At 48.1% G+C, this 23,042-nt stretch overlaps 1 protein-coding gene across 2 annotated transcripts in view; it reads left to right on the top strand.

Moving 5' to 3' along the window:
• UBA6 (ubiquitin like modifier activating enzyme 6) overlaps window positions 1-23,042 on the top strand; it is a 658,681-nt gene that overhangs the window by 240,541 nt on the left and 395,098 nt on the right. For both annotated transcript variants that reach the window (XM_085636514.1, XM_085636515.1), the window contains one exon: window positions 14,786-14,852. In XM_085636514.1, coding sequence (XP_085492640.1) covers window positions 14,786-14,852 — 67 coding nt within the window. The remainder of the gene's footprint in view (window positions 1-14,785; window positions 14,853-23,042) is intronic.

Here is a 23,042-nt window from a genome sequence, read left to right as displayed (position 1 = left end):
TCTTCAGCTAATTGGTCAATGGGCATAACTGTCCGTCCTCGAATAGGGATTCCATCTCGAGAAGTGAGTGGTCCACCCATAATATCTCTTGCTTCTGGGTAGATAGGTAATCCTGAGGACATGCGGTGTATCCTTTGCATACATGTGCGGGCTATTGACACTTGCAGTGGGTATGTCGGCATGGGCCTGGTGCATGGCAGGGGCAGTCTTTTGTAACAATGCAACAATGTCTCAACTGGAAATCATTTAACAAGGACAGTTAAAATAGTAGGATACATCATAAGGACCGGGGAGAAGAAAAAGGGAGACCACAAAGGTAAGGGTAAAGTCAACTGAATATTATTGTAGGTAGTTATAGCAGCACTACATTACAATTAAATGTATTGTGACCATAACACACAAGTGAGCACTGGGTGTGCTGGTGACAAGTGACGGCACAGTGACACAGGAGTGAGAAAATAACAGCGTGAACGTCGAAAAATTGGATAAAATACCAAATGTCGTCAATAATACAATGCAATTATATACAATCTGTGTTTTTAGATTTGGGGTAAATAAATTGACCACAACAGCGCCATGGTTCAGTGCTGAGTAGTCGACGGCGTTTCAACCTGATTGCTTTCAGGTCATCATCAGGACAATGGTCACTTAGTTTGAACAATAGTGCTGTATGGGAGGAGGGGGAAAGAAAGGGAGAGTAATGTAAGCGGATAAGTGACCCGTAAAAGGAAGAAAAAAGGCAAAGAAAGTCCAAGTAATGGACAAATACCTGAAAAAGCAAGAAAATAAAGTATGTAGGGCGGCCAAGGGTCCAACCGAAGATGAAAATTCAAGGTAGTCTCTATGTTACTGAGAGAATGACTCGGAACTTGCGAGGCGAGAGCCAAGTAAGGTCAACTGTGGGAAGAGAGAACAATGGCCATGTATGATAACTGCCCTGTGAAAAGCCCAGAAAGAAGGTAACTGAAGTGGGCATAGGAGCGGACAGGGAGTGTATTACCTGGAGATCCAGCGTGGGGAGCAAGAGGGCCGAATGACAATGAGTCTCGGCGGGGATTGTGAGGTCCCCGAGATCAGGACAAGGTATGGACAACCTACTATGCAACAAGAAGTCAGGGAGTCGTAGAAAGGGAGGCTGTGTGGCACCTAAGCATACCTGATTAATTGAGGTCCAAATTAATGAAGTGCCGGAATAGCGCCGGCACCGTGAACGCATGTGCGATCAAACAGACAGTCGGAATGATTCAGGCAGGTGAGGACGCAATCTTCTGGTACGAGACCGGAGCGTGTAAGAGAAACGGCATATAAGGAAGCCGGAAGATAGAAAGCCAGTATGTTAGGTTACGTGAAGAAAAAAGACTAGACTGGGCATGAAGGAAGCCTAATCCGGGGACCCCAGGGGGACCAGACAAAGTGTAATCGAGAGAGGGAAATGAAACACCGAAGGTAGAGTGTTCGAGGCTGCAGTGCAGCTCATATGCAGAAACAATTTTACAGTAAAACAAGAAATTTGGCAAGTGTAATGAAACATACGCAAGGTTTCTAATGGAAAAGAGCAACATTATTTATGATTTTGAGTTGGTCTGAAACACGTCACTGTTAAAGGCAGCATCTTAAATCATACGCCAAGCAATATAATAGTCATTGTTGCTGATTTCGAGTTGGTCTAAAACAAGTCACTGTTAAAGGCAGTATCTTAAATCATATGCCTAAGCAATATAAAATCATTGTTGTATCGAATAAATCTAGACAAAACGGTGTTCATGGTTTGAATATAAAGACGTTAATAGATGCATCAATGAACCTAAACGGTAAACAATGTAGAGATACTCTGAAATACGGCCGTTCAGTGCACAACATGGACGAATGCATAAAGAACAAGTTAATATGCAATTCTCTACTCAACATAGTAGTAATGGTTATACATAATTCAATACAAACAACATGATTATGCATTAGTCTTGCAACTTGTAGGAAGCAAGGTGGAGACAAGGAGGGGAAAAGGAGGTAAGGGTTGCACATGATTTAAAAATGAACAACTGGATTATGCTTTAGTCTCGCAACCTTTAGGAAGCAAGGTGGAGACATACACAGGGGACGGACTTCCCCATAAGCATTAACCAACAGCGCAAATGGTAAACAGCCAGATTGATAGTACAACTGAGGGGGCAAGTCAAAGTGACTTGGAAGGGAAATGGTCAGGGGGGTCAAGGTACAGTGATTACCCTGTTCCATTCATCCAAGGTGTTTAGTCCATTATTGACAGAGGCACAGCGACCTATCCAGCGGCACTCGCACTTGTTCAGTAGAAGTTGTAGGTTACCACCATGGATGGGGAGTACTTGGCAGTCAATCACTTGCCATGTTAGATCTGTTTTGGCATTTTTTTTTTAAAAGTGTCCGACAAGAGGCGCAGTATCCACATTACATCTTATGCGGCTTTGGTGGTGGAGAATCCGCTGCTTAACCATCTGTGTTGTCTGACCGATGTATAGTAGGTCGCAGGGGCAACGTATCGCGTAGATAACGTTGGCGGTTCGGCAGTTGGAGAAATTCTTGAGTTGATAAGTGCGTCCTGCAGCGACAAATTTCTTGGTATTGTAGGTCAGGTTACATGCTAAGCAGGTTTGACACTTGAAGTGGCCGATGATCGGTGGGAGACCCCACATGGAGGTCACAGATTGTGTTTTCTTTTCAATTTTGGGCCATGTAATGGCATGTACCAGTTTGTCTGCAATATTGCTCCCTCTCTTGTAGGAAAAGAGGGGAGGTTCCTTAAAGGTGGGGTTAGTCCGCAATATGGGCCAGTTTCTTTTGATCACCTTACTGACCATGTTACTGGAAGGACAGTAGGTAGATACAAAGGGTATGCGTAAGTTGGTCTGTTTGGGAAAAGGGGAGAGAAGAACATCCCTGTGGCAGTACCACGCCTGTTTAGATGCACGGGATACAATACGTTTGGGGTAACCCCTTTTGATCAATTTTTCGGAGAGGATGGCTACGTCTCTGAAATAGTCTTTTTGCCACTTGCAATTTCTCCGGATGCGAAGAAATTGGCCATAAGGAAGTCCATCTTTGAGGCCTCTAGGGTGGAAGCTTGAATAAATTAAGAGAGTGTTGCGTTCCGTGGGTTTACGATATAGGGAGGTGCCCAAGGAACCCTTTTCTGCGTGAAGGGTGAGGTCGAGGAAGGGGAGGTCGTTGGATCTTACATCAGAAGTGAATGCGAGGTGGGTTTGGCAGTTGTTGAACCAGATTATAAGGGATGCCAGGTCTTCCTATGTGCTATGCCAAAGTAAAAGGATGTCGTCAATGTATCGATGCCAGAGGTTGATGTTGTTTGACAATGGGTTTAGTGCAGATAGGAATTTGGTGGTTTCGAGATGATGTACATAAAGGATGGCAAAGTTGGGGGTGAAGCAAGCGCCTATGGCGACACCTTTGATCTATAGAAAAAAGGTGTCCTTGTTGGGGAAATAGTTATTCTGGAGAGCAGTCTAAAGTAAGTCCATAATAAAGTCACTGGGGATGCGGTGCGGTCTGGGACGTGCGTCCAAAAGTTTTTGATAATGGTGAGGCCTTCCGTGTGGGGTATGTTGGTGTACAGTTATTCAATGGCAAGGCGTACCATGAGGTTGTTGTCACTGTCAAAGGGTCTGTCTTCGATGATGTTGGTGAGGTGTGTGCTGTCTCTCACAAATGTGTCAGTTAAGGGTACACATTCTTTCAGGAAGGAGTCAATGTATTTTCCTAATGGTTCTAGTATAGAACCGCATCCAGAGATTATGGGACTCTTTTCCAATTTTTCACTGTTCATGCTGTTATCTTCTCACTCCTTTGTCACTGCGCCGTCACTTGTCATCAGCATGCCCAGTGCTCACTTGTGTGTTATGGTCACCATACATTTAATTGTAATGTAGTGCTGTTATAACTACCTACAATAATATTTGGTTGACTTTACCCTTACCTTTGTGGTCTCCCTTTTTTTTCTCCCCGGTCCTTATGATGTATAATACTATTTTAACTGTCCTTCTTAAATGATTTCCAGTTGAGACATTGTTGCATTGTTACAAAATTTACCCGGTCTCACCTGGGTTTATGGGTCTACTCCTGTATTTGTTTCTTTGGCAGGAGCAGTCGGCAAATTGCTGGCAGTGGTATAGGCCCGGTCTCTGTAATGGTTTCTCCTAGGTAGCGCTCTGCTGTCCAGTGGGAAATCCACTGAAGTTGTGCGGCTAGGAAGTATACCTCAAAGTATGGGGTCCCCAGTCCTCTGCGGTCAGTCGAAAGTTGCAATTTGGCCATCGCAACCCTGTGTCGGTCAGTGCCCCAGATAAGGGAGCTAAGTAGCGAGTCTAGTTCCTGGAAAAAGGAACGGGAGGAATGACCGGGAGGTTAGTGAAGTGATATAGTAGTCAGGGTACTATTATCATTTTAGCCAGGGCCACTCTTCCGATTGGAGCCAGGGGGAGGGTCTTCCAGAAGCCCACCGCCGCCCTTATGCCTGCCACGCTGATGAGGGGTGTTACCCCGAAACCGGTCCCAGGATGCTTGTTTCCGGTCCAGGGAAGACCTGGCTTGGCAGTTCAGGCTGGACTGTTCCCATGAATCACGGGGTCAAGACTGATTTGTATATGGCTGGGTCTGAATTAGGGTGGCAAAGTGAGCTAAAGGATGTTGATGGATTCAACCCAGATCTGTGACTGGGGGTGAGTGTCTGAAAAGTTTCAGTACTCCGTCCATCATCTACGTGTGTTTGCTTTGTGTTTGCTTATCCCTGCCAGTGCCTTACAATGGTTGCCCTCGTATAAATCCGTGGGGAGTGGTATAATTGGACTCCTAAGTTTCAGGCGGCATGTGCGCTCCAGGCGAGATTCCAGCCTCCCATGCTGATCCTCTGGGGGGTTTCCATCTGGGTCCAGTGGATAGATCACGGATTTGGCCCAGTTGACCCTAAGTTCTAATGCTACTGCAAATTCTTTGAGAGTGGTCCAAATCAGAGTCAGGTCTGCCATGATATCTCGCACATACAGTAATATGTAATCTGCATATATCGATACACTATGGGTGGTGCCTGCTAAGGGGATGCCCCAGGCCTCCCTCTCTTGGCGAAGGCGGATCGCCAGTGGCTCTACCGCCATGGCAAACAGCAGGGGGGGAGAGTGCACACCCTTGTGTCGTGCCCCTCTCTACCTGCAAGGGGACAAAAATGTATCGTCCCATGCGCACTCTAGACGTGAGTTTATTGTATAGATATAGTGTGTATGCTAATAAGGTAGGGCCTATTCCCGACCAGCAGAGCCCTGCAAAAAGGTACAGCCATGTGAGGGTATCGAAGGCCTTCTCCAGGTCTAGTATCAGGCAGGCGGCTCTAGGATATGTGGTGCGAGCTCTGTCCTAAACAAGGAATAGTCTGTGTATGTTTTGTGAAGTATTTCTACCTGAGACAAACCAGCATTGGTCCGGGTGAATTAGTGCCGGGAGAATTTGGGCAGATCAGTCTGTTAATATTTTCCCCAGGATTTTGCAGTCTGCTGTCAGCAGTGTTATGGGTCTATAGGAGGTCAGTAGTTTTGGGACGGGATTCGGCTTCAGAAATGACACCAGATGAGTTTCCCTGAGTGAACCTGGGAGTTCGCCTCTCTCTAGTGCCTCTCCGTACATGTCTGCTAGGCGTGGCACCAGTAGTAAGGAGAAGGTGCTATATTATTCAATTGGTAGGCCGTCCATTCCCGGAGCTTTGTTACGTACCAGGGCTTGGATTGCATGGGTTATGTCTGTGGATGAGATGACTGTGTCTAACGAAGATTTACTCGATGTTGAGATTTGAGGTATGGTTGGGGGTCCAGGAATTGTTCCACTGATCTATGGCTATTCTATGTTGGGCTCTTGTATATGCCCGTGTAGTAGTCGTGGAAGAGCTGCAGTATTTCTGCTTGTGACTGAACTAGATTCCCAGCAGGGCCTATAATTTCTGTAATTGGCTAGCCAGACCAGAAGCGTCCCGGATAGGTGCCCTCCCTGTGTATCTTTGCTGCATATGATTTGAAATTGTATCTATGCAAGTCCAATAGGGCTGCTGCATATGCTGTTTTGGCCTGCACTACCTGGGTCGGGGTTGCTGCGTTTGCATCTGCTGCTTTGGTTATGGCCGCTAAATTAGTTTCCGTTTTTATTAACGTGTGTTCCAGGGTTTTCTTAACTCCCGCAATCTGCCTAATGCGTGTTCCCATGGCGACTACCTTGAATACGTCCCATTCCAACAGCCTAGACGAGGCTGTGCCCCTGTTTGTTGTGAAGTAGTCCCCAATGCTATTCCTGTGATCATGTCTGAATACGTGGTCTGTTAGGCATTCCCGTGGTAGTCTCCAGGTGGGTTCTGGGGACGTCGCCACCTCAGGGATAAAATGTGTGCATCATGATCAGAGAGAGTCCGACTCAGATAGTCTGACTGATGGCTCGTGGGAACTATTATTGGAGTGCACAGGAAGCAATCTAGTCTTACCCATAGATTGTTAGGGATGGAGTGGAAGGAATAGAGTTTGGTGGTTGGATGTCGATTTCTCCATGCGTCCACTAGTGCCCAGTGAGATACCCATGACCAATAGCGTTCTGTCTGTTTATGGGCTGGGGAGCATAAGGTAGGGGGGTGGGATCTGTCTAAGGTGAGGTCCAGCACACAGTTGTAGTCGCCCCCTAATATCTATGGTATTGATGTGTGTTGGGCTAGGATCCCTGAGAGGTGGTCCCAGAATTTGTCTTGCTCTGTGTTTGGGACGTATATGCTGCCAAGGAGCACCGGTTGGCCCTATAGGAGCCCCTCTAGGAGTGAATATCTCCTTTTTGTCTACCGTTCTCTGAAGTTCCTGAAAGGGGATCCTCGGTCTGTGCCAGATCATAGCTCCTCTCACATAAGCTGAATATGTGGTGGCACAGAGGGTACCCCGCCATCGTCTGCGCAAGCGCTCCAGCTCATGTGCTGTGAGGTGTGTTTCTTGTAACATGGCTATCCGCGCGTGTTGCCGCTTGATTTAGAAGATGGCATATCGCTTGCTTACTGTGTGCATGCCCCTAAAGTTTAGTGTGATAAGACTAATTTCAGTGTCTATGGTCATGTTGGGGTGTCCTGGGGGCTCAGTGGTACCTGGCCTCCCCCCATCTTGAGGTTGACTGGTGTTATGCAGCCGTGCTGCCTGCCTGTAGTGGATGTTTGGTAGTGGGGGTGGGGATTGGTTGAGGGAAGGGGTGAAAAACTGCAATGGAACTTGGTCCCAACTCTGCGGACCTACCACACCTGGTGGTATGTCTAAACTGAACATTATCTGAGTACTCTAGTGTGTTGTAAGGGGGTGGTGGCCCAGCGCTCCCTGGGTGTGCAGTGTGTGTGTCCTGTTTTAGCTAATGTGAATGAGTGAGATACCGGTGGATCCCTAGGTGTCCAATTGTCGTATTTTCCGGCACCTACGTGTTGTGAAGATGCTATGAGATTGTCAAGCAGTGAGAGTTTGAAACGAAGGCGATGGTCCCGAATTAAAAAGAGAGAGATAAGAGCATTGGGAACATTCAAGCAGTTACTAAAGTCACTCAGATGAGTGTGTCCACCGTGTGCGGGGTCACCAATTGTGGGGTCATCGAGCCTTCCCGGGAGGTATTGGTATCACTTAAGTCCTCTTCTGATGTGAAGATGTGTGGACCACTTTCTCCGTCTGAGCTCCTTGCAGTTGAGCCCAGCTTCGCTGCCGCCTGCAGCGCTCTCCGCCGTTCCGCGATTATTTGTTCAAGATCAGGAGGGCCTCTCAACGATGTCCCGGATTATGTTCCTGGTTGTTTTGGGGATTTCCTTTTTTGTTGTTGCCACCTGTCACCCAGTTCTTGTTCACTTTGTGGGGTCTCTCGGGTTCCTTTGCCTTGTAAGTGTTGTTCTGCCCAGTCATATGCTTCCTTCGGGTCGGTGAAGAAATTAGTGAGGCTAGCTGGGAAAAGAAGGGCGTATTGAATTGCTTTTAATCGGAGCAAGCGTTTGACCTCCAGGAATGAGGTACGTAGTCGCTGTACCTCCTGAGAGTAATCCGGGAATAGCTTGACGTGTTTGTCCTCCATGCAGATGGGTCCTTTCTGACGGATGCTCTTAACACTGCATCCCTATCTCGGTAGTGGAGGAGCTTCAGCAGTAGTGGTCTAGGTGGGGACCCCGGAGCTGGACGCCGCAGCGGGACCCTGTGCGCCCTTTCCACCGAGAAGGAGGTCAGCTCCAATGTTGGGTTAAATGATTTGAGCCATGCCTTTACGTATTCTACGGGGTCTGACCCTTCTGTTCCTTCCGGTAGGTTCAGGATTCAGATGTTGCTTCTTAGCGTATGTCCCTCCAAATCGTCCGTTCTTTCTTCCAGGAGCTGGACCCGAGACCAGAAGTCTTTTAAAGTTTCTTGTTGTCACTTGACTTGAGGTTCGAGAGTTGAGAGGGTTTTTTCTCCGTTCACCACTTTGTCTGCTAGTTTACTGTGGTCATCTCTGAGTAGATTGAGGCATGTGGCCAGAGTTCCGAACCTGTCCTCCATAGTGACACTTGAGTGTTCTATAGAAGCCAGCACTTTATCCAGCTTGTCCGACATTGATGCCGCTGTTGCTGAACCCCTGTCAGCTTGGGGACCTTTAGCTGCCGGGAAGGGATACCTCATATGGGCCGGCGTTTGTGGGCCCCTCCTGGGTCTCAGTCTCCCCATGCTTAGGCAGGGGGGGGGGGAGTTGTTTTCAGGCTGGCGTGCTTACTTTGGTGGATTGGAGGCGTTTTGTCTCCTGAGTAGTGCTCTGTGGTTCGCCTGTTGGACACCGCTTTTCCCCGTTCGTCTGTCCGACTAGATGTGTGAATTTTGCCTGAGCTGTCGCTCTCTTCTTGGTATGGTGTATACAGTGGTTTTCTCTGCCTCATTACTGCTCCTGACCGTCGCAGGTCAACCGTGACCGCCCCCGCTGGTTTCTGGGCGTACTGCTGTGTGTATTATTGGACTGGTTCTGGCCTGTTATGTTGGGGTGGGGGGGGGGGTTGGGGTCAGTCCATTTGTCCCAAGGTTATGGGCTGGGGGTTAGTGGCTCACCTGTGTTCTCACGTGACCATCTGGGTCTCAGTGCGCAGCCTCGGGCCTCCGGCGGCAACGTCACCGCACCAGACAGGGTTGCTCCGGGTTCTCACCAGGGGGCAGCGACTTCTTGTCAGGGCCCCCTCCCACGAATCTCGCACCTGCTGGGCCTCTTCTTCACCGTCGGCCCGGCGTTCCCCTTATTGCCACCGGGCGCCTCTTCGTTGCTGAGCGCTCCTCCTGCTCCCCAGTGTCGTGTGCCTGATGTATGTTCGGGGAGTCACTAGCGGGAACTCCTTTCCCCATCTTGCTTTGGGGCTACACGGGCATGTATGGCTGTCGATGTGCGGGCTGTTGCACGGAGTCTTAAACAGATGAGTCCACCATCATGGCTCGCCTGGCCACACCCCCAGTTTTCATCAATGTTGTACTTGATTTCAGCATGCAGAATATGCAGAACTTCAATTCATAGTCATTTGAAGAGGAGGAACCTCTTAGGTTCCTATGGCAAAATTGTGAAAAGACCTGGTTCTGGATACTGGTTCCCTGGATGGTCACATGTCTATTTCTAGACTAGCACTGAGTAAACTGTGTCCAACGGCAAAGACTTTATAACCCTCAAATCACTCTGCTTCAAATAGGTGATCAGGGTCTAGGTGTAGAGATGGATAGACACGTTGCTGGAGCCACTTAGATGCGCCTATGCGCGCTGACGTCAGTTCTTTCTTTTTCCGCGCCAGCAAGCGCAGATCCAGGAAGAGCTAGTACCCCCAGTCACTTTTTGACTGAGTTTTTTCGAGGCCTTTTGTCTCATTTTCTTTGAGTCGATCGACACCTGGTGTCGTAGGGATGCCCGGCTATAAGAACTGTGAGGACTGTTACAGCATGATGTCGGTGACGGACTCACACCGCATGTGTCTCTACTGCTTGGGGCGCGACCACGACTCCAAGTCGTACCCTGACTGCCGGGCCATGGCGCGGAAGACTTTGCGGAAGCGGTCCCGAAAGTTGCTGGAAGTCCGGCAGTCGGCTCCGCGTTGCTCAAGGTCCTGGTCCCCTGGGAGTTCGAGGGATCGGTCGCGGAGCCGTCACCATCATTCCTCTGGATCTAAGTCTTTGCACTCGGGTCAGGTAAGTCGAAGCATTCCAAAAAGAAGTCGAAGAAGCGTCGTCGCTCCTTGACTTCCCGTCGCGCAACACGGCTGAGGATGCGGGTGGTGCCACCACCGCGGCTCCGGAGTCTATGGAGCTACGGAGGAGGGAGCCAGTTACACAGTGGTATTACGTAGGGCAGCCGAGGCCCTCCATCTCGAACTCCCTACAATGGCCATCAGGACTAACCTCCTGACCGAAGTGCTTCAGCCGGCGGCGACCTTTTCGGAGCCCTTGCTGCCATTTAATGACGCACTTTCTGACGTCCTTTTGGGCACTTGGTCCAGGCCCAACACAGGGGCTCCTGTGGACAGGAAGGTGGCCCGACGCCATCGCCCGGTTACGTGCGACCCCCCTCTTTCTCTCCCAACACCCCACTCCCAAGAGCTTGGTCGTCCAAGCCTCTGCTTCTGAGAGCGAGTTCCCTGCCGCACCTCCGGATATGTAATCCAAGAAGCTGGAGCAGCTTGGCAAGAAGCTGTTTTCATCTGACAGCTTAGGGCTGCGGTCGGTGAACACCGCATGCCTCTTGGGCCGTCATTCTCACTCTGTGGGATACGGTTGCGCAGGTGCTGCCCAAATGTCCGGAGGAGGCATGGACAGTACTCTCCCAAGCTGTAGCAGCTGGGAGAGACGCAGCAAAGTTCACTATTCGTTGTGGGCTCGATACCGCTGTCTCGCTGGGCAGGGCGATTTCCACGACAGTGGCGCTTCGATGCCACGCCTGGCTGAGAACAACTGTCTTCTCAGGGGATGTCCAGAACACTTTGATGTCATTCGCCTTTTTGGCAATAAAGCGGATAGTGCGTTGGAGCGCTTCAAGGACTCACGGGTTACGGCCAAGTCCTTGGGCCTGTCGGCCACTCGCCCTCCTCCGCCTTCCACTTTCGCTCCTTTCGTGGCCACGGAAGGGGTGCCCCAAAACGTTATTTTCAGAACCACAAGCCTGAGCAGCAACATCCACAGCGCGGCCCCTGGAACCGCCGATGCGGTTCTGGGGGCCAGCGGGCGGGTCAGTCCACCTCCACCCCCGCAGCGTCCACTGCAAAGCCTTTCTAGTCCGACCTTCCAGGCTCATCAAACGCCACTGGCGCAACATCACATCGGACAAGTGGGTGCTGCAAATTGTCTGAAGGGGCTACTTCCTCCCCTTCGAGACTTCCCCTCCAGTCATGCCACCTCAGTACCACCGCATGTCGGGGGACCATCTTGTGCTTCTTCAATTGGAAGTCACGGCCCTCTTGGCCAAAGAGGCCATCGAGCGCGTTCCTGGGCCAGAAGTAGGTTGTTGGTGTTATTCCCACTACTTTCTGGTCCCCAAGAAGGACAAGGGCATGCGTCCTATCTTAGACCTTCAGAACGTGAATCGCTTCCCTCGGAAGGAGAAGTTCAAGATGCTCATACTTGCTCAAGTGTTGTCTGTCCTAGACCCTCAAAACTGGATGGTAGCGTTGGACTTGCAGGACGCTTACTTTCATATCCCCATCCTGCTTGCCCACCGGTGTTACCTGCGGTTCACGGTAGGCCAAGAGCACTTTCAGGTCACCGTGCTCCCCTTTGGCCATACCAGCGCACCTCAGGTGTTCACGAAAGTGATGGCAGTGGTCGCAGCTCATCTGTGGAGATCAGGGGTTCTGGTCTTCCCCTATTTCGGCGACTGGTTGTTGAAGGCGGGCTCGCCCCAAGCAGTCGTCTCCCACCTCCAGACTTTTCAGAGCCACAAGCCTGAGCGGCAACATCCACAGCCGACCTCCTGCATTTACTGGGGTTCTCTATCAACGTGCCGAAGTCGCACTTGATTCCCTCTCAGAAACTCCTCTTCATCAGAGCAGTTCTGGATTCGGTGAAGTTTCGGGTTTATCCTCTCGAGCAGCGAGTCCGGGATATTCAGGCTATGATTCCGATCTTTCAGCCTCTGTCCTGGGTTTCGGTCAGGATGACCCTCCGGCTACTGGGCCTGATTGCGTCCTGCATCCTGTTGGTGGATAATGCCAGATGGCATAGGCGGGCTCTGCAGTGGGACCTGAAGTTCCAGCGGGTACAGCATCAGGGCAACTTGTCCGATCACGTCCTGATCTCGGAGGGCGCTGCACAACAATTGCAGTGGTGGCTCACAAATCGCGATTGGGTCAATGGCAGATCCCTTCTGGGATGGGGCGGCCACATGGGAGAGGCGGAAATCAGAGGACTCTGGTCTCTGGCAGGGTCCCGGCTCCATATCAACCTTCTGGAGCTTCGGGCGGTCCGACTTGCACTAAAGGCATTCCTTCCCCCTATCAAGGGGAGAGTAGTGCAGGTGTTCACAGACAACACCACCGCCATGTGGTACTGCAACAAACAGGGCGGGGTGGGGTCATGGACCCTAGGTCAGGAGGCTCTGCATCTCTGGACATGGCTGGAACATCAGGGCATTTCCCTGATGGTTCAACACCTGGCAGGTTCTCTGAATGCCAGGGCGGACAAACTCAGCCGCCGGTGCATGATGGATCACGAATGGCGTCTGAACTCGGACGTGGTGCATGGTCTCTTTTAGCAGTGGGGAGAGCCTTAGTTAGATCTATTCGCCACTGAAGAGAACGCGCAATGTCATCAGTTCTGCGCGTTGGAATTTCTAAGGCGGCACTCGTTAGGCGACGCTTTTCGTCGTGAGTGGAGTTGTGGTCTACTATACGCCGTTACGCCTATACCACTTCTACCCAGAGTGCAGAAGAAGATAAAGTGCGACCGGGCCCAAGTCATTCTTGTGGCTCCGGACTGGGCTTGAAGAATGTGGTATCCCGAGCTACTCAACATGGCTATCGATCCCCCGATCCGACTGCCTCTGCGGGTGGATCTTCTGTCGCAGCGACAGGGGACGGTCTTCCACCTGAACCTGTCCAGCCTCCACCTCCTTGCATGGAGATTGAGCGGCGGCAGTTGCCGTCTTTTGACCTGTCTCCTGAAGTTTGTGATGTAATCTTGGCAGCCAGGCGTCCCTCCACTAAGACGCTATACGTCTGCAGGTGGAATATGTTTTTGGCATGGTGCACAGCAAAGGCTGTGGATCCCCTTTCTGCCCCTCTTTCAGAGGTCCTTCTATTCCTCCTTACTTTGGCCTAGCAGGGCTCTGCTCTGGGCACTATCAAGGGCTATCTCTCGGCCATTTCAACCTTTTTACGACTTCCCGATCAGCCTTCCCTTTTCAAGTCCCCTGTTGTAAATAGATTCTTGAAAGGCATTACTCATCTTTTCCCTCCTGTTCCATTCATAATGCCTCAGTGGGACTCAAACCTGGTTCTGACATATCTGATGTGTGCTCCCTTTGAGCCACTTCACAACTGTCCTCTTCGTCTTCTCACTTTAAAGACAGCTTTCCTGGTGGCAATCACCTCTGCCAGAAGAGTGAGCGAGCTCCAGGCTCTTTCTTCTAAACCGCCTTTTCTCTCTGTTCATCCGGACAAAGTGGTTCTAAGAATTCGTCCATCTTTTCTCCCAAAGGTTGTCACTGCATTTCATATCGGGCAGACCATTATTTTGCCCACCTTCTTTCCGCCTCAGCATCCCTCAAAAGAGGAAGAGAGGCTCCACCGTCTGGACCCAAAATGTGCGCTCTCATTCTACCTGAACCGCAAACAACAGTTACGGGTGGATGACCAGCTCTTTGTTGGCTACGTGGTCGCCAAGAAATGTCGGGCAGTGGACAAGCGGACCATTTCTCGGTGGGTCGTTCTGTGCATAAAGGCTTGTTATTCTTTGGCTAAAAAGGAGCCTCCGGTGGGGCTGCACGCTCATTTTACCAGGGCGACGGCAGCCACTCCTGCTTTGGAATGGGGAGTTCCCTTGCATGACATCTGTCAGGCAGCTACATGGGCCTCGCTGCACACGTTTACCAAGCATTATTGCCTGGACAGCCAAGTCCGGAGAGACTGCTTCTTTGGCCGTTCTGTTCTCCAGGATTTTCTGGTGTGATCTTGGTTCGCAGACTTACCACCGGGGTTGGTATTGCTGGGGTATCTATTCTAAGGTAAGGAATCTATCACTGTGTGTTTCTTTCAGATGCACAAGTTACTTACCTTCGGTAACAATATATATCTGTAAGAAACACTAGTAGTGATAGATTCCTTACTGCCCCACCCATCCTCCCCGTTCTGCGAACTGATAGCTGGGGTTAGGGTTATCCCTTTCAGGGCCCTAGTTTCGTGGCACCAGTGGTCAGTTTCTTGCATGGCTCTGTGTTCCTGGTGCGGAAAGTCGTCTACAGAACTTACGACAGCGCGCGTGGGAGCGGCTAAGTAGCACCAGCAACGTCATCTCGGCACCGACGAAGCCAACGACGCACGTGGAGCCGCACAACGACGCCTACCAACGCGCAGGGGTACTGCTGACGAAAAGTTTCCGGATCCAGTCTGACGCCTGGGGGTGATTCTAAGGTAAGGAATCTATCACTACTAATGTTTCTTACAGATATATCGTTACCGAAGGTAAGTAACTTGTGCTTTAAGTAATCTGGAAATTATGCATTGCTATGTGCTATAGTAATGAGATGTCTCTCACTTTATTTTTATTTTCCTCATTAGATGTCTTCAGGATTCTGACGAGATGCTGAAATTAGCAAGGTCCATCAGTGAAACAATAAATGGCAAAGTGAGTACCTTGGGTTGTTCTCCACTCTGATTTCCATTCACTAATTTCTGAAGAGTGAGTGACGTTTTAGCCTTGTGTTCTCAGGAATTGCACTGTCTCCTATTACAATCGAGAGTCATGAGAACTCAATCCTAGTTTTCTTTAAAAAAAGGTTTGAAACTTTCATTCCAAACAGACGATTTCTTAACCAACTTTCTTTTCAAATCCTTCAACTCAGTAGAGAGAGCTCTTCATACTCTGGATAAGACAAATGTGATAAGGCAATCAGATTTTCTGTTTGTAAATCCCATAAGGACATGTTTATCCAGAACAAAATAATCAATTTCTAAATGGATAGTTTTGTGCATCTTACTAGCTGGCAAATTAAGTGCTTCATGGTAGGCCTAAAGCACACTCCACAAGAGAGAAAGTTGTGACAGTGGCGCTGTTACAACTGTGACAGTGGCATTTTTAAGTAAAGTTTCTTTCTCAAAGTAAGGCTGCCACCTGGAGATGCGTGCAAGCATTCACAAGACAATGCACATTTGACTGGATTGGAACTCCAGGGCGGAAACCCAAATAGGGCATGCTTTCCTAAGGAATTAGGTTGATAATTGATGGTGTCTTACTTCCTTTACTACCTTTATTGTGGGATGGGCTTGTTATTCTATTCTGTGATTGTGACTATTGATGAGGATCCCCTGGAAAAGAATTAAAAGTTACTGATCTAGTAAGCTAGTAATCCTAGTTCTCTTCTAGGGGAGTCTTCATCATAGTTGTAAACAACCCTCCCACCCCTCTGGGCAAGCAAGTACAAAGCACTTTCTTACATTGGCCCAGGATCCTCATGTTTCCGTAAAAATGGAGCTGACCTTACTGTCACCTGTGGGACACAGAAGGAAGGGGGAGGCCTTTGAAGGCTTAGTGCCTGTTTTTTGCATGCATTTACATTGCAACCTATCTGCTAACCTTTCTGCTCGTTCACATTACTTTCCCTTTTAGAAAAGGTTTGTGAAAGATTGAATTTAGCCATTTTGGTTTATTTAGTGACTATTTTATTAAATTATATGTTTTTTCTTTTGAAATTTAAATTAAATTTGTTCAGTTTCTACCCTTTTATTAGCTGCAAACATATTTATTTTCAATTTAACTATGAAGGTGAGAAGATATCCAGTTGAGGTATAACGACATAATATTGATCAGTAAACAAAATTTCTTTACTTCTTACTCTCAAATAAGAAAGACAAAGAAGAAAAAGATATATATTAAACCCTTTTCATAAAAAGAACATTATTTTTCCTATCAAGATGTTACCGCCTCAAATTTGATTCACGTTCAGCCTATTTAGTTCTGTATTTCATACAACCCATTTACTGTTTTTAAGAACGATTTAATTAGGAATATTAATCTGTGCCCAGATATGGAGGTTTCCCAAAAAGTTGATTGACGAAGAAGCAAACGTGTTTTGTTGCCTCCTGCCTCTTCCTCAGAGATCTGTAAGATATGACAAACACATAGGATTAGAGTAGAAAGATGTTAGATACATATTCAATTCTAGATGTGACTAGATTACATGTTCAGTTGCATTATCTGTGATCCTGTCTAGATTATATTAATACTTCACTGGACTTAATCTAATAATGCTCACAGGGAGTTTAATTGCCAAAGGTGGACTATTCATTCAAATAAGGATGTATAAAAAATGGACGTGCTGCTCAACTGTTGCCACCACCATCTGCTGGGGGAATCCAAGCCCCAGGGTACCTTGCTCCCAGGAGGGAGGAGCCTGCTGCGCTTTAAAAAGCGCTAACACTCACCGCAGCGAGGGCCATGCCTAAGCAAAGCCCGGGCCAAGGGCGGGCCCGTCCTTGCCCCTCATTGCCAGGAAGAGGCAGGGCAGGGCCACCCCTCTTTCATCTCATCCCTGGACTGTGTTACTGTTCGCCATTGCCTCCCAGCAACCCATTAAGGTACTGTGCTAATTTTTGTCACGTTTGTGGAGATTCTGTGTAGAGCAAAAGACGCTAAAAAGAACTAATTTACTTGAACTTTTTTCCCGATCTTAAGACCTACCAATCCACCACTGCAGTTAGAAAACACAGACTTTATATTCAATTGTTGCTTGGGCAAAAGCTATTTTCTGGACTACCATCTGTGAACAGCTGTAATTACCCCAACTAGGTTAAATTATGGGCAAAAGGAAAGCTATGGAGGGAACAGGGGCAGGAAGCAGTTTTAACAACAGGGTAGGTAAGGGGAAAAAGGCAAGGATATCACAAAATCACACAGCTAGCAATTGTGTGCTCGACAGAATAGGTTCCCTCATTAGTGAATGTGAGGGTCTCTCAGTTACGGAACCAACAGTGCCCCGCAATGACTGCCAATACCCTCCCAACCCCACCAGCCCCCCCCCCACCCAACTACCATTCCCACCATGTTCCACAAGCACTCTTGAAAGGGAACTCTCAACCACAGCAATACCACACTAGCGGTGCAGGCAGTAGGACAAGTGATGGACCTCGACCCCTCAAAATCCTCCACTTGTACAAATAGATTTGCACCATTGGCGGTCACGCCTGACAACACCACAGACGAAGTGCCCCAGCTATCTAGCACACCGCTGAGCATAATGAAGAGCAAACTCCCCAGCTCATTCGTACCCTTAGGTCCGACATAGTAACCATGAGACATATGATCGATGAACTTACTGTCCTGGTCAAATATCTACTTCCTAGGGCCCTACTCGGTCAGTGCAAACCATTTGCCCTCTCACGGCCAACAATTGCATATGGCGAATAGGTCATCTATTAACGAAAGGGACATATCGGGCTGTGGTTCCCCTTTACCCTTAATACTTCCTCCCAATTACATCCCCCCAGCTTTGAAGACTGACCACCTACACAACCCAAAGGCCAATACACCTAAAGATCACCGTAATCCAGCTGCCCCCGGGCCCTCATAGATCATGCTGGACCTTCTAGTTTACTATTGACAACGCGTCCCCCGCGAAATCTTACCAGCAGAGTTATTATCCATGCACTCCCCCTTTGCCGTACGTCCCAAATTATTTTATGGTTAATGTCCCTAGGCTCGGCCCAAAGAATGGCCCTGAAAGTGAAGATTCCCTAACAAATAAAGCCATACACTGGATCCGCCACGTCGGGGGCTGTCGCTCAGTGATACATGAGGACATCACTAGGGCCTGAAGATGTCCATCCCCCGCCCAACCCCATGACTGCATCGAACTCGCAATGTCCACTGCCGGACACCCAGGGGGCAAATACCTTTAACAGAGTTAGCTGCCCTTCACGCATTGATTACATCTTAATTGACGTAAGGCTTTGGGGTAAAATGATTGATATGTTTGTGGGCACCACCACCGACAGCGACCACAACCCCCTCTGCATGAATATGAAGATCCCGTGAGATGTACCATGCCATCCTCTGACCATCCGAATTTCAACCTCTATCAACGAGATCGCTCCTTCCAACTGCCAAATGTTTTTAAAATGGCACAAGGTCTCTGCAAGATTCTAAAATAGTTGGCATCCGGGAAGTCCTGGTCACGAACACACTAGAGCTCCAGACCGCAGTCGCAGATCGAGGCGGCAGGGTAGAAGTGTCTACCATTCATTTACGTACAGTGGAACAGTTGAGCTCTTATTTTCAGGCACCTAACAAGCGTAGCAAATCGGGCGCGCCTCTAAAAAGCCTGCACCCATGGTACACAAAAGAATGCAGCCTTAAAAGACCGGCCTTAGCTCTAGCAATCAGAAGTAAGAACTGCCCCCTGGTTAAGATAGCAAGAAAGGACTATAGTGCTGCCCTGCACCAAGCAAAGATCAAGTGGGATGAATCGCACTGGCAGGACTTGAAGAATGCCAGCCTTGCAAAAGACATTAACCTATTTTGGACCTTAGTGAGCCGGGGCAACAGCAGGGACTTAGGTACTTTCTCCAACCACATCGCAAGCCAAGACTGGTATGACCATTTTGGAAAACTGTATTGCGCTGCAGAGGACGCATGTCTGGAGAAGTCATGCGACCCCCTAGACATCCCTCCAGCAGAGAATGCTAGCGAACCCTTCTCTTTGGCCGAAATAGAAGCAGCGATAAAGAAGATAGTCCCTGCCAAAGCTCCCAGACCAGACGGCCTGTCCGGAGATTTATTCCTCGCTGACCCCAGAAATTGGTCACGGTATATCCGACTACCCATTAATGCTATAGCTGGTGGCTGCCCAGTGCCAGAATCTTGGAAGAGCGCAGACGTGGTCCCGATCTACAAAAAGGGCGCCAGAGAAGACCCCTCAAATTACAGACCAATTAGTCTGATCGACGCAATGCAAAATGTGTTTGGTAGGGTGCTGTTACAGAGAATCCAATCTTGGACAGAGGAGGAAGATGTCCTCTCCCAATACCAGACTGGCGTTGGGGCCAACACCGGAACGATCGATCAGGTATTTAGGCTACTTCTTATATACTGGAAAGTCGTGGTGATCTGCAAGGGCAGTCTTTATCTTGCATTTATCGATCTAAAGACTGCCTTTGATCTGGTACCCAGGAATAGGTTGTGGCAGATCCTTAGAGATATGGGCATCCCTCCTCTAATCCTCAATTTATTGGTCCGGCTTCACAAGGGTAATTATGCTCAGGTGAAATGGGGGACCCAAGGCCAGCTGACGGAACAGATTCCCGTTGGCAGGGGAGTCCGCCAGGGCTGTGTCATGGCCCCCACCCTGTTCTCTTTATATGTGAACGAGGTGGTGAGCTTCCTTCAAGAAGATCCAGCTGATGCTCCAGCCCTGGCGGGCGACAAAGTACCGACCCTCCTGTTTGCTGACAACACCTTGTTGGTGTTGAAGACCCCAGTTGGGTTACAAAAACTAATGAACAGATACCAATTCTTCTGTGATTCTCAGGGGTTAGTCATCAACACCTCTAAAACAAATCTCATGATTTTCAATCCCCACAAATCCTTTAGGAAAAACCTTACGTTGAATGGTTGAATGGCACCCTCCTGGAGAGAGTCCGCACTTTTGACTATCTTGGCATCCGACTCTCAGATAAAATGCTATGGAGGCCCCATATAGCCAAAATGCCCATGAGCCACAAACGCGTGGTCGGGGCACTAAGCAAAGAACATCGCTCCTCCTACAGTAGGCCAGTTGCCCCGGCCTCACAGTCTATGACGCTAAGGCAGTTAGCTCAGCCCTGTATGGAGCAGAGGTATGGGGGTTTGATAATGTAGATGACATCTGTAGATCCGAGCACAAGTTTTTGAGGGACCTGGTGATGCTCCCTCGCAATGTCCCTCTAACACCTTTAATGTATGACATGGGCAGGCGGTTGTTTAGAGACATTGCCAAGCTACGCCCATTGCTCTTCTGGACCCGTCTAAGGCGCACTCCAGAGCTTACCAAATACACCACAGCACTAACTGAGGTGATGAGCCTAGATCAGGATCATAGGGTTAAATGGATATCAAATGTTAGGAAAACAATGACACTATTGGGCCTCAAAGAATCATGAGATAGCCAAAAAAAAAAAAACGCATATACTGGGATTGGACAGACAGCCAGGAACTCAGTAAATCCAACGCAGGCAGGCTAACGGAAGAATTCTTTAATCACAAGCAGATCAGAAGCCTCGAGCCCTCCCTGGACATAATCCAGGTCCCACGAGAAAGGGCATTGTATATCCATTTTAGGCTCAGCACACTACCAGTCCACGCACTAACAACAAAATGGCCTCCACCCAAACACACAACAGAAGGTTGCCCTTGTTGCAGAGCCTCGCTGGAGTGTGTTGCCCATGTCATGTTTGCCTGCCCAGCCTATAACTCCGCAAGGTCCAAATGGCTGAATCCGATCTGCAGACACATGGGCACCCGTGACCATCGGGTTGCTCTGTGCATTCTGAAATCCGACTCAAGAGCTCTTTTTGTTTGTGGGGTGGCTAAGTTCTAAAGCCACGCCTGGACAGTTAGGTAAAAAGTCTTGCAAGGGGTGCCTTAATTTTATATTCTAGGTCACATTAAGAAGTCACCTCAACTCAAGAAAGCCTCTTTTTAATATAAATTCACAGGCACTTCACACAAGCCTATTAGGTTGCATTGTCAAGTTTTTACTTTTTTAACTATTCACATCTAAATTATGCATGATTTTAGCAAAGAATTTGTAGAAATGTTTATTGTACAACTTTGCCGATAACCATTTTATGCCCTGTGGTGTAACAACATGTTTAAATGTACTGAGTAAGCATAGTCTTCAGATCAACCATGTATCAATTGATTATTTGCATGATCTCAATTTTCTACCTCATGTATAAATGTTGCACAACGCTTTTATGATACAAGGTATCGAAATAAAGCAATTGATGAAAAATAAATCTGGAACCTACTGACAGCGTGTCCATTTGGCCCGTTTGCGACCCTAAAAAACTGATGCACAATGCACTATCCCTATTTTGCGAGTCACTAATCTATTAGCGACTCGCAAAATAGGGTTAGCGACTCACTATTAGGAAGGTGCGTGCCAAGGGCATCTCTTCCTAATAGCTAGTGCAAATGCCATCTATGAGTGTTTTGCGACCGCATTTGCAGTCGTAAAAAACTCAGTTTACCACCTACTTCAAGTAGGTAGTTAACCATTCGCAAACGGGAAGGGGTCCTTAGGGGACCCCTGCCCCTTTGTGAATGGATGTGCAAATATTTTTCAAGAGCCAGGCGTGGTCCCACTGCCTGCCCTTAAAAAATGAAACTGGAAAGTTTCATTTTTCTTTTTTAAATGCATCCCGTTTGACAAAGCAGTCCCAGACATGGTTGTCTGCTGGCATCAGCAGGCCACCATCCCTGGGAGTGCTAGCCATTCCAAATGGGGTCGCAAATTGCAAAAGCCTCATTAATATTATGAGGCATGCAATTTGCGATCACATTGGGAAATCGCAAACAGTGTCAGTGACACTGTTGTACATTGAATTTTGCGACCCGCAAATTGCGACGTGCAATTTGTCGCAATTAGTGAGTTGCAAAATTCAATGGTCATACATCTGGCCCCATATCAACACAGAAAGTTGTGTGTTGCAGTTAATTAAATGTCTAATGGTATTTTGTTTTTCAATCCATCCCAACTAGAAAAGGTTTGTGTTTTATCTGCCATATATTTACAACATGTGCAATTACTACATATATAAATAACTGTGGAGCTGTCCGATAGCCAGTTTCCTTTCTTTGTATTTGCATATCTACTCGTATTACAGGGGCTTAACATATTCCAGAGTTTCTGCTTCCCTGAATGTACTCATCGTTTTTGTAGTAACATTTTATTTAATTCTATGTTTGTTCGCAATACCAGCACTGTTTTTTCAGGATGCCAAAATTCTTCCTATTTTCAGCACTAAATGTGGTTACAAACCTTATAGTTTCAGATCCAACAATCGTTTTAGAAATTTTGACCTAAAGGGTGCTTCTATTGATGAGCTGAGCTCCTTTAGCTGACTCTTTCAATATTCTATTTTTTAACCAGAACTTTTTATCAACAACAGCAAGCTTATATCACAATCTCATCCCTTTTGCATCTACTAAAATGACATCATGTGTACCCCCTCAAAACATTTATGCCGTGTTCTCCCAGAGCCTCGGCCCGGCATCCCCCTCCTTGGTTGTTGAGACGCACATTGAAGAGTACTTTGCTAGCCAAAGTATCTTCTGCAGGAGGGGAACAGCCATTACAACGCGGTTATTACCACGCTGTGCAGTTACATCGCATGCGTTACAACGCATGCGATGTTACAACGCTATGCCATTAGAACACAAGTCTGTACATCGACTTGCGCTAGATGGCGTGCTAACATTACAAATAGTGTAGTTTACTATCCCAACACCTTCCCTACTGTTAAGTGGACTGGAGTTGGAATAGTAAATTACACTTTTTTAATGTCAGCACGCCATCTAGCGCAAGTCGATGTAAAGACTTGCGTTCTAATGGCATAGCGTTGTAACATCGCATGCGTTGTAACGCATGCGATGTAACTGCACGCGTGGTAAAAACCCGCGTCGTAATATCATACATCCTGTGCAGGATTATTTGGTGTTCGCACGTTCCCCCCTCTATATTGAGAATGCATCCTTTTTAAACTTGAGTAAGAGTGATCATCTGCGTTGCTCTGTTCGTAGGTCGACTGATATCTCACTGTCTAGAACAATTTGAGGGCT

The sequence above is a fragment of the Triturus cristatus genome, chromosome 2_1 (genome assembly GCF_964204655.1).
Source record: "Triturus cristatus chromosome 2_1, aTriCri1.1, whole genome shotgun sequence".
NCBI classification, from domain to species: domain Eukaryota; kingdom Metazoa; phylum Chordata; class Amphibia; order Caudata; family Salamandridae; genus Triturus; species Triturus cristatus.
This window is presented reverse-complemented; position numbering and strand designations above follow the sequence as displayed.